The sequence below is a fragment of the Filicampus tigris genome, chromosome 10, assembly GCF_054856515.1.
Source record: "Filicampus tigris isolate MCC_2025a chromosome 10, RoL_Ftig_1.0, whole genome shotgun sequence".
Taxonomy (NCBI): Eukaryota; Metazoa; Chordata; class Actinopteri; order Syngnathiformes; family Syngnathidae; genus Filicampus; species Filicampus tigris.
In genome coordinates, this window is record NC_141226.1 from 24,467,481 (window position 1) to 24,484,588 (window position 17,108).

Below are 17,108 nucleotides of genomic sequence, written 5' to 3' on the forward strand. Positions count from 1 at the left end.
GCCCCTTCCAACCCTCCTCTTGCAGACCACCTCCAAGCAGCGGTCACTTTATTAGGCACAGCGTCCAGTGATAGCCGGCACTTTCCAACTGAACTGGTTGCCGGTCAATTGCATTTGGTCGACATTTTAAGAGTCTTAAGTCATGCAAGCATTCACATTTATGGACAATTTGAAGTCTTCAATAAAAGTAACATGCATGATGTGGAAGGTGAAAAAAAAAAAAAAAAAAGACTGGCGACACAGGTGGAGCACACCCGGATGGGTCGCTTGTCAATGGCAGGGCACAAAGCCAGCAGTCACACCCCCAAAAAAGTTTTCAAAGAAAGCTGACATTCATGTTTTTGCTTGGAATGTTGGATACCACTTTTTTCCCGTCTGATACCAATACAAGTATTACACTCTTTGTGTACTCGCCGATACCAAGTACCGATACCTGTAGCGCTTTTGATACCTTAAATTTCATTGGAAGCAATGAAGTATCGGTGGCCGGTATCGGAAGCCTCCGCGAGAAACCGATACCTTCACATTCGGTTGGTATGGGTCCGATGCCGATACCTGCAATCGATACTCACCCATCCCTCGTTCTTGGAATTTAAGACTTCTGGCAAGAGAAGTTGGGGGCACCCCTAGGATTGGTCACCGGTCAACATGTCACGCTTGCAAAAGTTTCTCGCAGCCAATCAATGATTGTTTTCACCGACCCCATTTTGGGAACATGTTGTGTTGCCGCGTGACCGTTCCTCCGGAGACCTTTGACCTCTTCGTGGGGGTTGCCGGCTCGAGTTTTGACACAGTCGATCGAGCACGCCTGCCTGCTCGGCTGCCCTGAAAAACGATTCGCAGGGCAACTTTCTCAAACGGGACAACAGATGCAATTTCAAATTGTCCTTTTTACGATTCATTTCAGAAATATAAATCAACGAATCAATCAAATTTGACTTATTGCTTTTCTTATGTAATTGATTGGTTTCATTTCTATTTATAGGAAACTAAATAAAATCATTGGTAGTATTATCATTATCTGATCCGCTTATCCTCACAACTAATATTTACAAATCTTTATTTATTCATTCCTATTTAACTGTTCCAAGTTTAAAAAAAAAAGGTTAGTACATGAACAATTATAACAACAAAGAGCATGTACTATAATTACTATCATTTTATTTTAATTTTAGATCTGAAAAACGGCTAAATTACTGCAAAAAAAAAATCAAAATTCAATGCAACCATTTCCATCATTGTTTACATTAAATGATTAAACCACATATTTCAAGAAACAACGCAAAAACTAAAAAAGGAATAAATACGAAAGGAAATCGAGCTTGCCAGCCAACTTGCATGACGCTTGCTAAAATTTCAATATAAAATAACAACAGTGAAATATCGCAAGCATTGTCTTGCTAGGTTATTACTGAACAAAGCTTTATTGTTGACTTTCAAAAGCAGTTTGTCGTGTACCGTCGGCGTAAGACAAGGACGAGGCGATTAAACATTGATCCGGTCGCGCAGTCGGAAGTGAGCGAACTCAAACTCCAAAGTGGCCCGCCGCAAAAATGAGCGGAGGTCAATGGAGGTTAGAAAGGTCAAATGCATGCAACACATTTTTCATGTCAATATTTTCACCCAAATCGATTCTTTTACAATATCGGTAAAACATCAAATAGAGTGAAAAAAGTTGCTGTTGAATTGACTCCGTCCATCGTATCAAATGGACGCTTTCGACTTCAAATTTTGGGGATGATTTTATTGGGTGCATCCACTTGACGCAATAAAACGGAGTGAATCCAACAGGCCACTTTTTTTTCAGTGTACGTTCCAAACCAAGCGAAGAGAAATGTTCAATCAATGAAGGCAAGAAAAAGGAGCGGCCTTTGGACTGTCCCCAAGTCACGTGGACGCACTCCAGCGCGTCGCGTCACCTTTACACGTGGACACAACGCTCTTCTTCTTCTTCTTCGTCGTCGTCGTCTGCAAATTATTTTCACTCAAGTCACCTTTGTCATCCGTCGTCAGCTTTGTCACACAATCTCAAAGTCCTCGGCGCTTGTCAATATTCTGCTCACAAGTGAACACGCTGACACTTTTCGAGGTCAGTGGGTTAGTTGTTGTCGGTGCGACGCAAATCAGATATTTGAAAAAGAAAAAAATAAGAGCGCGATGCCACCTGACTGGCAGCATGTCAATCAGTCTTTTATTTCATTGACGGCGCTCCAAAAGAACTAGCGGTAGTAGCTGCCGCCACGTGCATGGCAACATTTTCCAAGCCACCGAAACAGGAATTGGAAAACGATCGCCGATTGAATAAAATGATGGCCGACAGTTGAGTAGGCAGCGGTGGTCCCCAAAGCGTCTGGCGCGTGGCTTATATCCGGGGGGGTCCGCCGGATTTACATTGCTCCATTGGCATTGTTTTTCCCCCTAAATTATGAGTGAGTTTTGTTCTTGGAAAATACAAATGGCGTAGTTGCCGTTGCCATGTTTTGGGGTGATTTCCTGTTTCTTGACTGAAATGACCGTTTGCAAATGTTTGGGTTCAATTCCAATTCCAAGCGCGCTCAACACTTCTGATGAATTATTACCATTTTTTTATTGATGATTGCCTGAGAAAAGTCACTTGGTGACTCATTGTGCGGCGTCCCGGTGCAGCCCATGTGAACGATTAGAAAAAAGAAAATCTTACGGAAATGAAAGCCGATCTGTCTGACGACTCCTTCCTTTGATTTGCAGATCGTCCCCGTTGCATGTCTTAATTCCGTTTGACAATTTTGAAGTTGCTTTGGATTCCTTTTCGCCACCTTGAACTTGACTTTGGACGCTACATGAATAACGCTTGTGGTTGTGATGTTTTGCGACTGCGATTGCGCGAGTCATCCAAAAAGAATCCCCACGCGACAGAGAAACGACAAGTCTCAATAGCGGAGCAGACTGGCCACGCCCCCCGAGATGGATTCAGCACGGGCGCGCGCCGGCTTCAAGGCGCCAGTAATGCCAGTAGCGCGTCCCAACACGTGATGGTCAACGACGACTTGACTTGCCCTCGAAGTGGCCACAAAACAAATTGCGCCGAGTGCGTTCCGTGCGCCGCGTCACAGATGACTCTTCCACGCGATGCTCTGCGACGAGTCAGCCGCCACTGAGGGAGGGACAAGAAGAAAAAAAGCTACGGCGGGCAAACGGCTGGCGGGCTGTCGTCCGTGCTCAGAAAACTCACCTCGCCTCACTTTGCCTTCTTTCTCCAGTTTCTTCAAGTGGTGCAGCAGGTTGACGTTGGCCGCCTGGTGCAGATGCTCGGGAGTGTCCTGCCCCCCCCCCCCCCCGGACAGAAACGCATTACAATGTTTGGCCTTTTCCCGCCCAAATCCTATTTCCCATTTCAAGGGATTTCGCCCTTGGGCTTGTAGAAAAAGCAAACGGCAGTGAGTGTGTTTTGCCCCCCCCCCCCCTGTTGTTGGTGTAAACAGGGCAAGTCAGCAGAGAGCAACCCTGAAGTGTGGGCGCATTGTCCGGTCGGCGTGCCAAATTTCCCGTAGGGACTGAAGTAAGTCCAGCGCCCTCTGAAGGTGAAACATCATACTACAGTTTGGACTCACGTTCAGAGAAAGTACGCATTCGCCACGTTAGCTTTTTTTTCCCTCCTATTTTCAGTGCGCTCATTCATTTTTTGCTCACGGATTGCCACTCCCGACCGAGTGCGAGGACAAGGCACGGTGACCAGTCGCTCAATTGCGGCCGCCGCCTCTTTGCCGTTTGCGAGCGACGGTCGGCGCCGACTGACCTTGTAGACCACCTTGACGAGCTCCATGGAGGAGAAGGACTTTGCGGCCGCGGCCCGAATGGCGGCCAGGATCTGCCGCTCCCTCCGATCGCGATGGCCGATGTAGTGGCGGATTCGGGCGCCGGCGTCCTCCACCGCGGGGCCGTGACCTGCGTGCGCACGCCAGCGAGCGTCAGTGCAGTGAGAAAAGGACGCAGCGCCGCCGAGGCAAAACAATCCCAATCAGCATGAAAATGCAGATGAAGCGGAGAACAAAAATACAGTTAGCCTGCCGACTCAAAGCATGGCTTGAGTGTTGTTTTTTTTCCCCCACCAATTTGTCCGTCAGCTTGGAGAGCACAACATCCAGAAAGGAGAGCGGCGGCGGCGGCGGCGGCGGCAGCGCCAACGGCAGACTTGGCCCTCACCGGGGTAGATGAGGCGGGCGCGGGCGTCGGCGAGCGTCCTCAGCGAGCGCATGTAGTCGTGGAGGTCCTCGAAGACGGCCGTGCCCTCGCCCAGGATGCAGTCGCCCGAAAACACCGCCCGCTCCTCCTCCAGGAGCAACGACATGTGGTCGTCAGTGTGGCCCGGCGTGAAAAGCACCCTGACAACAAAACAGAAGAGGACGAGGAGGACGAGGACGAGGATGAGCCGTCCACCCGACGCAGTCCGGCGTTGCCTTCAGGGACAATCTAACAATCAGAACATTTCCTCACACGCTTTCGCTCTCTTTCCGTTATTACATGGTAATAAGCGTGCTATTACAAGATGTCCTCTTCTTTTACTTTTTTAGTATGATAGATGCTGCAGGTGTCTTAGTCCAGTGGCTGCGTGGTCCCTCCAAATATTGCCATATACAGTGGACCTCACACACTTGCGGTTCGGCGCCCACACATTCACATATTAGCAATTTTGTTCTCAATTTTTTTCAATATTTTGGGGTTGTTTTCAGGTTTCCCCTCTCCACCACCCCTGTTTTTTTTAATGGGAAACACATTTCCCAGAACAATTATCAGCATTTTTGGGGGGAGAATTTTTGGGGTTGAATTGGGTCGGGCCACACCCATGTCCCAGAAAAAAAGCGCTTCATTCAGACGTGCGGGTAGAGCCCGATTAAATCATAGCTTCCGATTGATTGTTCTAAATCTAAATTTTGATCAGAACTGACTTGAGCGTTGCTCCCTCCGTGTGGACCACATCTCCGTCTTTCAAGTACGTGTACTCGCGGTTGCCCGAGGCCTCCTGGACCTGGCTGGAGCGGGGGAGTTTGCTGACACGGACCTCAGAACCTGCCGCAAACGTTACACTTCCTGTCAAACTGTTTTTTTGGGGGGGCGGGGGGGGGGCGTCGTGGAGAGCTCCTCACCCGTGATGTCCCTGCAGATGTCTTCCACGCCGCCCGTGTGGTCCCGGTGCCAGTGCGTGAGCAGGATCTCCTGAATGCCGGCGTTGAACATGCTCAGCGCCTCCTTCAGACTGCTGATGTACTCGGGGACGGACGCTTCGCCCGTGTCGATGAGCACTCGCCTGAACGACAACAACAACTGAGAGGGTCTGTACAATTTAAAGCGGAAGTCAAGCCAAGCATTGTCTTTTTCAACAATATGTTCTACGCAGGCCCACCAGTTGAAACACGGCATTCACGTTAATATTGCGTTTGTGGAGTGACGCTGCAAAACGCACCCAGCGGCCATTTTGCCGCTGCCGTCGGCCGAAAATGACATCACGGTCGCTCGGGGCTCAGCTAACGAGCAAACACGGCTCACCGGTTTTCTGAAGCCGAGCCGTGATTGGTCGTTGTGAGCAGTTGTGACGTCATTTTCCGTCGACACAAGTGACAAAATGGCCGCCCCCTGAGATGGCTAAAAACCAGCGGATTAACACTTATTCCACAAACGCAATATTAATCAGAATTAATGCCGCTTTTCAACTAGTGGTCTTGCATAGAAGATATTCTTGGAAAAAATATCTTGTAACTACGTATACAAGCCAATTATTTTCATAACTTTGTCTTTTTTGTGCAGGCACGGTGGATTCATCTACATTTACATTAAGCCTCGGATTGCCTTGAAACAAACCTATAATCCAAACACACTGCGAACGACTAGTATGGACACACATTTGAAAGCAAAATGAAAGCTTGTAATAGTGGTTGGTAATCATTTTGGTCTATTAAACGCACGCCGACATAACAATGAACAGATGCCGATTATGTTCATTGTCTTCACTTTTTTTTATGTAAACACGACTGATCGATCTGCAGTCAAGCAAACATATACGACCGACAAACAAACTGTTACGGAGTTTGGACCAAATTGAACCACAATGTATCGACTATCGACACACAATTTCAAGCAACATGAAGTCCTACGGTGGCACGGACTCATTTTGGTGGACTTAATTGCACCAAAGTAAAGGGGAATTATGTCCATTGCTAAGCCTTTTTCTGCAGGCACGACGGATTCATGTACAGTCCAACATGCTCTAATTTCAATCATTTCAAAGGGAATTTGTCTTTGACAACATGAAAACTCGCCTTTGTCGCTTTAAGGCGGCTAGACGCGCCCACAAAGCGATCTGACGTGATAATCAATGTTCCCAAATCAAAGAACTTCCAATTCTTATCACGCACCTGTCCCCGGTTCCCACCAGGTACGTGTTGGTGCCCTGCAGCGTCATCGGTCCCGGGTTGCAACCCAGAACCCGAACCACGCGAGCAGACAGCTGCTCGATACGCGGAATGAGAGCACTCATGGCCGACGGACGGGACCGAACCGAAAGCCGAGTGGCTGCAAAGGGCGGCCTGCCAAACTTGGAGGGAGGCAACCGGAAACGGCGTTCGCGTTGTTGACTTCCTGCTTCCGAGCAGCCTTCACAATAAAACTTTGCTACCTATAAACGCTGCTGTTGCACAAAATGGACACTTGTCAGCGCTGTTGTTTGATGTGAGAAGTTTCTATCGAGCGGAGTCTGGTGCTGCATTCAGGGACGGTCTGAAATCACAAAAACACACCTGTCTATCTATCTATCTATCTATCTATCTATCTATCTATCTATCTATCTATCTATGTATCTATCTATCTATCTATCTATCTATCTATCTATCTATCTATCTATCTATCTATCTATCTATCTATCTATCTATCTATCTATCTATCCATCCATCCATCCATCTATCTCCGGCGTCATCCATCCATCTGAGTCTGGCGTTGCTTTCAGGGACAGTGTGAAATCACAGCTTTAATCACGTTGTTTCTGTGAAAGCTCATAAAAGATGCACTTTATTCTTTCCTATTTGATGGAGCCTTTTTCAACTCTAAAAGAGTGCATATCCGCCTCCCTATAATGCACTGGTCCTATATCGCCTATCATGTTTTTATGAGAGGGGACGTTTTTTGGGGGGTACATGTTGACCTCGTTAACGCCATACCATCAAAAGGAGGCGCTAAATCCACTTCATGCCTCCTCTGGTATTTGTCTGCGGTGATAAAACGAGGCGCCGGCTGGAATATTTACAGGTGGAATAAATGGAGGGGTGACGCGAAGAGGAATGCTAGCGCCGCCCAACCCCACCAACGCCCCACCCCCTCCCCCGCCCCCCGGCCACCACACACACACACACGTTGTAATTACTTGACGTAATGGCAGGTCAGCCGGCCCGTAATCTCCCATTTAAATCCGCGTGGGCGCCTTCTAATTCAATATAGATGCAAATTATTTTTGTGGGGGCAATGGGGTGGGGATTGGTGGGGGTTCTCGAGAGTGTACAGCAACAGTATGGATGTAGTATGATTCTGCCATGTTCATGCTTCCTGCTTGCTTGTACAATGTGGAGTCTGAGACCGCCGCGGCTTCGCGCATTGAGATGCGTGATGATGTCAGAGTCGCTGGTGGTGGATGGACGCTGGGAAAGGAGCGAAAGGGCAGCACCGATGGAGTCACGTCAACAGTCTCTCGGATGACGATGCCCGGGACACGGCGTCTTGCCGTCCAACCTCTCTGCAGTCGGAGTCACTTTTTTCAATCGGAAATTTGGGGAAAGGGTGCTTGTTGAATGAGTGTGCGCGTGATCACTTCGGCAAAAGGCCCCTCCCGACTCCTCATCCAGACGATCGGTGGGCGGCGCCGCTCCCCGATTGGACGGCGTCAGGGGCGGGTGCTGAAGTGGCGAATGTGTTTGTGGCTGTTGCTAGGCTCCTGTTGCTAAGTGGCCGGCCGCTGTTGCTAGGAGACGCGCGATGCATTATGGATGCCGGCCCGCTCGATTGAATTGCTGATGAGCGCCTCGTCGGTCGACGGACGCCCAATCGTGTCCGCCGCCGCCGCCGCCGCCGCCGCCGCCACAGAAGACGGCCCCGTTGGTAAGGCGTCAACAGTAAGATGACACGCATACGACATCGCGTAACTCGGCAAAGACATCGAGGGGAGCGCAACATTTCATGACTAAGACATTGCTGATAAGTCATTGTGCCGCTTCGAAAGGAAACCAAATGGGGTGAAAGAGCCAACCCAACGCTGGCTTGGCTCAACATTTTGATTCTGGGTGCTGGTGGATTCTCGCCTTCACCCTGCAGCTTTACCAACCAAGCCCAGGTTTCAAAGCCTACTTTAGATAAGGACTCTTTGGTGCATAACCCAAGCTCTGAGATGGTCAAAAAGGTCAGTTCACACACGGACCCTAGTCCGTTGAATTAGCTTCAAATGCGCTTCCCTGGCCCGCGGGGCAGGTTTCCACTTTGAAGCAGACGCCAAAGCGCGTGCTCGTCCTCCTCGTCCTCCTCGTCCTCCTCGTCCTCCTCGTCCTCCTGGTCCTCCTCGTCGTCCTGCCGCCAGCCTGGCGTGTGCAACTATGCCAAGCCATTTCCCCATGCAAATGCTGCACTTCTTAGCGCCCCGCCACTGTGGCGGCAAACGCAGCAGCGGACGCCTCATCCGAGCGGCCCACCTGATGCCCGTTTCTCATCCCACGCGGGCACGCCCAAACGTTCGGCCAGGGGTGGGCAACCGACGGCGCGGGGGCACCGCATATGCGCGCAGGTGTTGACAGATTGCCCATTTCAATTTATTGTATTTCTTCTGAACACTTCACACCGGCACGTCATCTGTACATTTTTAATGTAACCGTATTGGTGAATTTGAATTATTGAATTTTTTTTTGGGGGGGGGGGGGGGGGGGTTTATCCTATAATTGCTTCATTGTATACAATGCAAAACAATTTAAGACATTTAATAGCATTTAATAATTATTAATAATAAAACTATTAAAATATTCTGTATAGAAATTTAACAAATATTGGTTTATTTATTGCATTAAATAATCCGTTACATTCACAATTAAAATCAGAAATTGCAAAAAATGAAATACAGTGAGTTAACTATTAAAATAAGAATGGTTACACCTTTTTCTTCACATTTTTAATTGTATTCACATCATCTGTCCTTTTTAAATATCTAATAAAAGGAAATATGTTTGACCAAGGATGCTGTACACACACACACACACATTTTTGCTGAAGAAAAAACACCCACGTAGGACATTGACATTACAACTTTATTGACACTAATAGAACAAAATAGCTTCTGTTGCTTTTCTGTACAATGTGCTGATGCAGTGTGTGTGCGCGCGCGCGCGCGTGCGTGCGTGCAAATGTACTTGTAGTAGCACACGGACATCAAATCAATCAAATAACCAGCAAAGAATGATTGCAGGATGATCTGTTTGCGGACCTTTAAGTAGGCGGCAAGTCAGTAAGACGGCAATGGCGCGACTAACACGGCAAACAAGTGCAGGAATAAATAAGCACAAAGTGGATTTTTCTCAGGTGCAAAATGAAGGGATTAGGGGGGAGGCCCATTCCAGAATAGGATTGCCATGACTGACTCATTCAAAAAGCAGATAGTAAAAGTAAATAAAAGTCACTTCCTTGTTGGTTGTTTAATGCTTACAACAATAAGGTGAGGAATTACAGGCAGAACATTTGACTGTTTTACAACAGAGATCAATCGGAAAAATACAGCCGATTAACCAAATGAGCCATCCGATCAATCGGTCGGACCCTCATTTTTATCTTCACTTGACACAGCTAAAAAACGTCTCATGCTGACTACTGGTACTGACGCTTGCACAGCTGCTACCACATCCATTTTTGCACAACTATCGGAGCAAAAAACGTCGTGTGTCTGGAAGTGAAGACAGCCCATCGAAAGCACAATACCAAAAAAAAAAAGAAATCAAATGAATCGTTACCAACGCATTTGGGATGACTGGCGTGGCGTCCAACTCACTGCTACATACATCGTCATCTCCCTTTGCTATATGCTATTACACATGAAAACATCAGACAGCGCTACCTTGACGTACCTCCATTTTACAATCGGACATCATCGCATTCTATCTCACGGACTTGTTTTTTTTTTTTCGCTATATGGCCGAATCTGGCAACGATTGTTGACCAGCTCACACAGCCAACTGTCCTTTGCCGACACCCACGTCACTCACCAGGCTAGGTCCCACCTTTGACAGCCACACGCGCGCAAAGTCACAGATACTGCAGTGTACGACGTGACGATGGTGACTTCAAGTGGGCAAAAATAATACCTGCACCTTGTAGATGTAGTATGCATAAAGCTCGAAAGATGAACGTCAAACTTATTAATCATTAAAAAAGAAGACAATGTAGAGAAATAACTGTCATGATGCTTTGGCTGTGCGGCTTTAAGGGGCGTGGCCTAGTGAGTGACATCACAACCTGGTGTCAGTTAGTCTGCGCGTGAGCGTCTGGGGGCGAGCTGTGGCCCACGGCAGCTCCTTGCGAGTGTTTCATTTTGGATTTGTGCGTTGGACTCAAGCAAAAAAAAAAAAAAGTCGCAAGGGGATTTGTGCCTTGGGGGAGGTCACCAAGAGAAACAAAATGAACACCACGTCAGAAATGAGGAGAGGAAAACCTTGGCTGGAAAACTTCAAGCTACAGAAAGACTTTTTAAAAAAATTTTTTTACAGTGTTTAACTCATCAACTGCCAGCCCGGTAAAACTGGACCTTTGCCGTCTATGGCAGTGACCGAGTGAAAAAAAACTTCTAAAAAGAAAAAGACATTTGCATGGGAATCACAGCGTGGTCAGAAAGAGACGGACAAACCAGGAGACAAGATGAAGACGAGGAGGAAGAGGAAGGACGCACGTGGGTCGGCAAAGCAGCCACGAGCGGGCGGCGGCAATGCGTGGCCCCGTCCTACTGAGGAAGCGCTTTGAGGATGGCGTTGACTTCTTCGGCCACCGTCGTCAACGCAAACGCAAACTGGTCCTGCGCGAGAAAAGCACACAAATTGTGGACAATCAACGAAGCCGTTCTCGGTTGGGCGGCCATTTTGCCATCGCTGAAAAGGACACGACGGTGCTCAAGGGCTCAGCTCGACCCCCGCCTGAGCAAGCGCGAGGCGGCGCCGCCGCCGACGTTTGCGCGCGACTCGCTCGTTTCATTTCAAGGCGTGGCCACCAGGCAAGGGCCAGCCGCTCGGGTGCACCTAATGAAATGTCTCGTGTGTCGCGGGGCGCGTGGTGCCGCCTTCTGACCTTGGTGTGCACCATGCCGGGCCGTTGGTCTCGCAGGTGCTCCAGCGTGGCCGCCATGTCCATCTCCTTGGCGCCTGCGCGCGCACGCAAAGAGTGACAAAAACAAAAACAAAAACAGGCTTTGTGTGAGGTTTTCGTCAAGCTCAAACGGTTCCCCAAAAACAAAACACACATCGGATGCAACACTGGAACGCACGATGAAAAGAAATGAACTTTGCAACAGTCCATTTCTTATGATAATAACTGGATGGATTCTAAATCCTAACATTCCAAATTTCAAGATTCAAATGAATTGTTTTGAAAATATTTCCTCAATTCCATTCGAGACGCATTTTTTCTTTTTTAGTCTCATCTACACATGGCCTGGCCCATTTGTTCATCTGATGTGGCCCTTGAGCACAAATGTTTGAACCCCCCCCCCCCCCCCAACCCCCCAGTGAATAAAAAGAAGCTGACGCGGAAAAGGTGCACAAGACAACTCAAGCGGATTGTTTGCAAGCGAGATGAAGTCGTCCTTTTCATCGCTTCCAATAAAAGCTCCCGTAGAAGACTGAGAGGACGGACGGACGGGGTGGGAGGCGGGGGGCAGTTTCTAGGAGAAGCCCCCCCCGCGCTCCCCCGAGAGAGGTTCCGGGGTTACTGTCTGGAAAATAAAAAGATGGCAAAATGAAATGAAAGTGTGATGAAAAGCGCGCCAACGTGGTGATGGCTTTTATTCCTGGAGGAAGGACGGCAAATTGCAGGCGGTGGGTGGGGTGGGCTGAGGCTCTGAAAGGAATGGAAGGGGGAAAAAAAAAAAAAAAAAATCCTCAGTCCAACAATGCCGACATTCTCTTAAAATGACAACAAAGCAAGCGCTTGGAAATGAGGCGGGGGCCTTCGGGGCCAGGTGGCGGGCGACGGTCACCCAACCAACTTCAGACGATCGGATAAAAAAATGGAATCCTGAAAAGTCAGGGGAGTTACTCGAAATCACTGTTGGTCGGACAGAAAAAAACTCCTGTCGCGGGTTCCACGTTTGTGGCAAAAAAATAAATAAAAAAAGAATATGCACAAATGTCCCAAATGTCTGACAGCTGCAGGCAGCCCTGCTGGAAACCCTAACCCTAGTTTGAAACCCAAATTGGAAACCCTGACCCTAGTTTGAAAGCCAAACGGCAAAGGAGTGGCACCACGACTAGGCTGCTTGTAACACAACTGTCATAACGATGCTGGTGTTGAGGAAGTAACTGAAGTCAGTCGCTTGGATGCCAATGGCGGCCAATCAACGATTTTGTGCGTCACCGTTTGTCTTTTGCCGGCTGCACGGACGCAGGAATGAAACGTGCAAACGTCTACTCAAGTTGGGGCCGATCAAGCGCAAGCGCAGGGATGAAAATGAGTCGGATGACTTTTGGGGGCTCGGCGCGAGGCGAGCGAGGGCTGCTTTGATGGAGGACGAATTCGCTCGCTCGCTCGCTCGCTCACCTTTGGCCATCCGGTTGAGGACCATGTCCAGCAGGATGTACGTCCCGCTTCGGCCGGCGCCGTCGCTGCAAAAGGACAAAGGGGACACTCGGGAATTGGGCAAGCCACAGATCATCATCATCGTCATCGTCATGTTTGCCTGCATCATCTTGGAACAGTATTTAGATTGAAATCATGAAACGCCTATCTGAAAAACAGGAAGATTGGTATGGAATGGTCTTTTATCGTACGGCCGGTGTCACGTTTCCACGACTGACACGTTTAGTGAAAGTTGGAATGAGAACAAAAAAATGGTCGTAGCGAGATCCGATCCAGTCAACCCGAACGCAATTGTTCCACTTTCAAATCAAAGCGTCCTTGAATCGTTTGGCGTATGGAATCATCTTTTGTGGAGAGATGCGCGGTTGCGATACTTTGTGTGCGTGCGCTTTTGCTGCCGTGGCAGCTACTCGCCTGCAGTGCACGATGATGGGACAGGCGCGTCCGCGGTAACACTTGTTCACCTTCCTGCAAAAGACAACAAGACCACAAGGGGGCGCTGAGCCGTCAAGCCTCTGCAAGATGGCCGCCGGGCCGGCAGAACGATGAGCGCAACGCTCTCGGGAACGCGGGCCGCATTGTTTCTTGCTTGGCACGACCGAGACTATTTTTCGTGGACTTCGACCCTCAATCGAAACGAGTGCAAAGCTTCACCGCAACATTCCAAAATCAAGAGAGTCGAGCAAACTTGCAAGCACTTGACAAATAAAATGGAAAAAACAGGCCTTTTTGTTTTTTTTTAGTTCGTTGCTTTTCTGGATGGGTTGACTTCCGTCAGCCTCATCGGGACGCGGCCACGCCCGCCCGAGCCATCGCGATGGATCCCCCGGCGAGTGATCGGCGTCGAGTTGACGTGACGAAGCCGAGCGCGCCGGCCTCGCTGTCAAGCAAACGTGGCAGCTCCGATGCGGCGATTGAACGCTGGCGCCCGCCAGCAGCAAGTGCGAAAGCCGCTTGGGAAGTTGACAACACGCGCACGTGATCCAATTTGGGGAATTCCCCGCGGACCATACGAGACGCGTTGCGCGCGAAGCACGGCGACGCAAAATGGGCGGCTTGGCGGGGGGGATTGGCCGAGGGGGGGGCCTCGCGTCGCCGCGCGCCTCGAGTCGGAGCTCGCTGCGGTCAAAAGTGGCGTTGCCATGGAAACAGAGCGGGGCAGGGGGGGGGGGCTTTGCGCTCACGCCCCGCTAAGCCTTCCGACTCGGCCCGCGACAACAAGTGGACGCAGGAGGACGCGCAAAGTGGGCCTTGGAGCACCTGCGCCTTTCGACGCCCTCGCGAGCGGCCGTCGGCCGTCTCGTCTCGTCTCGCGCACATTTCCACAGCCGCCGTCGCCTCGCCGATCCTCCCTCCAAAGGCGCAACAGCGACAATTGCTTTTAACACAGCAGGCAAGTGAGTGCTGGGTTTTAAAGTTCAAACCCCCGTTTTGGACCGCTGTACCCTTTCACACAGATGCTGTCCCAGTTGAGCTTTGCGTTTCATGCGGGAAGCTTTTGTCTTGACCCCCCCCCCCCCCCCCCATACCGTCAATCAGTATTTATCTTCCTCTGCATTTCACACGGAGCCCGTGTGCAAAACAGACTATTGCGTGCTTTCACACCATGACACAGAATTCCACTGTTTCAGTCTCGTGTGACGTATGACAATATTTATCGGATAGCAGCAACTGCTTCGGAGGCAACAGGCGAGGTCAAGTGGACGTGTTAACCTTCACACCCCCATTGCGGCTTTTCCCCGTAGTCCCTTTCACACGGCCGTCGGTCCGCCTCTCAGATTACCCGGGAGCCGACAAAATAGCGGGCCCGGGCCCGGGCCCCCTATTCCGATCGGGTGCGCCGAAAAAGCTGCGACGACTCCGGCTTTCGACGGACAGCGTGAAAGGGGCTCAGGTGAGCGTGCGTGCGTGCGGGCGTGCGAGAGGAAGGCAGGCCAAGCGGGACAAAGCAAAAAGGGGGAGAGCGAGCGCTCATCTTGGGTCAGCGGGCACAGCGAGGAGGAAAGAGGTGGAGGGGGTGGGGGGGGGTTGGTTAGTTTCAGGATCTGGAGGGGGGGTGAGATTTGGGGGTCCATGCGGCCCCCTCAGTTGCAGAATCACAGTCTCCAATGATCACTTTTGTGACTATGCAACTGGGCTCATATTACTAGCTGCAACATCACAAAAATGACACTGGCAACCGCTAGTTAGCTGGTAAAAAAAGGGGGGGGGGTAAACATGCTGTTGGGGGGGTGAGAAGCTTGTTTCCACGGTAACCATGCCAACAGTTTTCTCTCCTGTGATGACGGGACCATGAACGCAAAGTCAACTAAAAAGCTTTTCAAAATTCAGCCCCCAAGGCGTGCCCATTATGTGTAGACCCACAAAAAAGTCGGAGAAAGCCACCCCCAAAAAGACACGGCAAGTCTGCAACTTTGGTTTGACAAAATCATCTTAGGGTGAACAAACTCTTAGGAGTCAAGCACATCAACTTTGGGAGAATTCAGCCTCCAGAGTCAGTTCCATTCAGCGACATGAAATTTGGTGGGTATGTGTAGACCCACAAAAAAAGTTCACCCGGGAAAGACACAGACGTCTGCCATTTTGGTTTGAGGTGGCCATTTTAGGGTCATAAAACGAATCTGGAAGTCAACCATGTTTGAATTTTGAGCCCGGGCAGCCAGTTTGACTTTTTTGACGTCAATTATATGAAGACGCGCAAAAAAGCCTCAAGAAGACATCCTGGCAATGACACAGCAAGTCGACCATTTTGGTCGGAAGCAATCATTTTAGGATCACTAAAAACACAACTCCCACTCCCACATTTTTGAAAAGTCGCAATTTCACTGAGCACCATGACATTTGCTGGGAACGTCTCTCATGAGTAGACCCGCGAAAAAGTCTCAAGGAGTCATGCTCGAGAAGACACAGGAAGGAGGCCATTTGGGTTTGAAGCAGCCACAAAAGTTTTTAGAGGAGCCTCCATCAGGTTAGAACGCCGGTGCTACCTTCACCGACTTGTTTTACAAAACACTAAACGGTGAGTCAAACCATCTTGAAAAGATGAAAAGTTTTTCTGGATCAATGTCGGAGTGAGAGCGCAGGTAGAGTTCCCTACCTGCGGAAGTCCAGGAGGGTGCGACTGGTCTCGGGCACGTTGCGGTTGAGCCAGGTCAGGAAGTGGAACTGCGTGACGGTCCGCGTCTCGTTGGTCTGCATGTTCTTCAGGTAGAAGCTGCGCACCAGGAAGTCGTCGCACCAGATGTGCTCCGACACCAGGTTGACCTGCAAACACGCGCCAACGCAACACAGGCTCAAACTCCGACAACCTTAACAACCGTCAAAAACCTTTCCAAAGACGCGCCGCGCCGAGCCCCGTAAACGAATCCAAATAAGCTACAACACCTTCAGGTCGATTAGGGGACGCTACGATTCACTCCGGTTACGGGATGATTCTTGCCGATAATGCATCCCGATTCCGATGGTCCAGTTAGCTGGTCCGGCGGGGTCGCACGTACCTCATAGATGTGGTAGAGATTGGAGCCCTCGTCCGGCCAGTAGTGGTAGCACTGTTTGACGCCGCTTTCCACCAGCGGCGTCAGCATGACGATCACCACGCAGCCGTTCTCCCAAACCATCTGGGGGAAGACAAACAACAACCCGATGTCAGGAAGCGACGCCGACGCTTTCCCACTTGCCATTTCCAAACGAGGCTTGACCTGCCAGAAGTCGGCCACGGTGGACGGCAGCGGGCCTTGCGTGGCGATGTAGGCCGGGTTGCGAGGGTCATGGTCCATCTGCGGGGACACAAAACGCCAACCGTCGGTCAACGTGGGCAGCAACAATGATTGCACTCAATAAGATTTCTGGATTTATCTTCACAGTAACGCGACTTGCATTTCGTAATTCTGGTTTTGTTTCTTGTCGTAAAATTTGCTTGAATAGCTTTCCACTGTGTCTTTCCTCTCATGTATTCCAATTTCTTACCAAAATAGTTTTGATTTACACAAGGCGAAATTAGTTTGTTTTGGGGTTTTTTTTAATTGTAGGGCTGAAACGATGAATCAAATAGCTTGAATTATGTAAATACAACAAAAGCTGAAATAAAATCTCGTTTTGGTCATTTCCAAATCAATATTGCAAAACTTTTAAGCCTCATGAATGGCCATGCAACACCATGGAAGTCTGCCCTTTAGCAGCCAGCAACATCCCTGAAAATGATTCTGCAGGTCCATTCCAATTTCCGATGTGATTTGGTCTTGTCAACGTGAAAAGTACAATTCAGATTTTTCCGT

General features: G+C 49.6%; 2 protein-coding genes across 8 annotated transcripts in view; both read right to left on the reverse strand.

Annotated features, from left to right (window-relative positions):
• Nucleotides 1-1,401: 1,401 nt before the first annotated feature.
• lactb2 (lactamase, beta 2) lies at nt 1,402-6,610 on the reverse strand. Of its 2 annotated transcripts, XM_086042180.1 has the most exons (7): nt 6,390-6,606; nt 5,124-5,284; nt 4,926-5,046; nt 4,183-4,361; nt 3,776-3,924; nt 3,212-3,299; nt 1,402-3,133 (listed from the first exon to the last, which is right to left on the reverse strand). In XM_086042180.1, the coding sequence occupies exons 1-7, from the start codon at nt 6,509-6,511 to the stop codon at nt 3,087-3,089; spliced, it is 867 nt and encodes a 288-aa protein (XP_085898306.1). In that variant the 5' UTR covers nt 6,512-6,606; the 3' UTR covers nt 1,402-3,086. The 2 variants fall into 2 exon arrangements, with proteins under 2 accessions (XP_085898306.1, XP_085898305.1); XM_086042179.1 differs by lacking the exons at nt 1,402-3,133; nt 3,212-3,299 and having other exon boundaries at nt 3,317-3,924; nt 6,390-6,610.
• A 2,677-nt stretch (nt 6,611-9,287) lies between these two features.
• LOC147141505 (receptor-type tyrosine-protein phosphatase N2-like) overlaps nt 9,288-17,108 on the reverse strand; it is a 46,519-nt gene continuing 38,698 nt past the window's right edge. For 3 of the 6 annotated variants that reach the window (XM_086042111.1, XM_086042116.1, XM_086042115.1), the window contains 7 exons: nt 16,533-16,610; nt 16,332-16,451; nt 15,932-16,098; nt 13,249-13,302; nt 12,796-12,860; nt 11,329-11,402; nt 9,288-11,059 (listed from right to left, as the gene is read on the reverse strand). In XM_086042111.1, the coding sequence (XP_085898237.1) occupies nt 10,988-11,059; nt 11,329-11,402; nt 12,796-12,860; nt 13,249-13,302; nt 15,932-16,098; nt 16,332-16,451; nt 16,533-16,610 (630 nt within the window). In that variant the 3' untranslated portion in view covers nt 9,288-10,987. The other 3 variants (XM_086042112.1, XM_086042113.1, XM_086042114.1) reach the window with 3 other exon arrangements.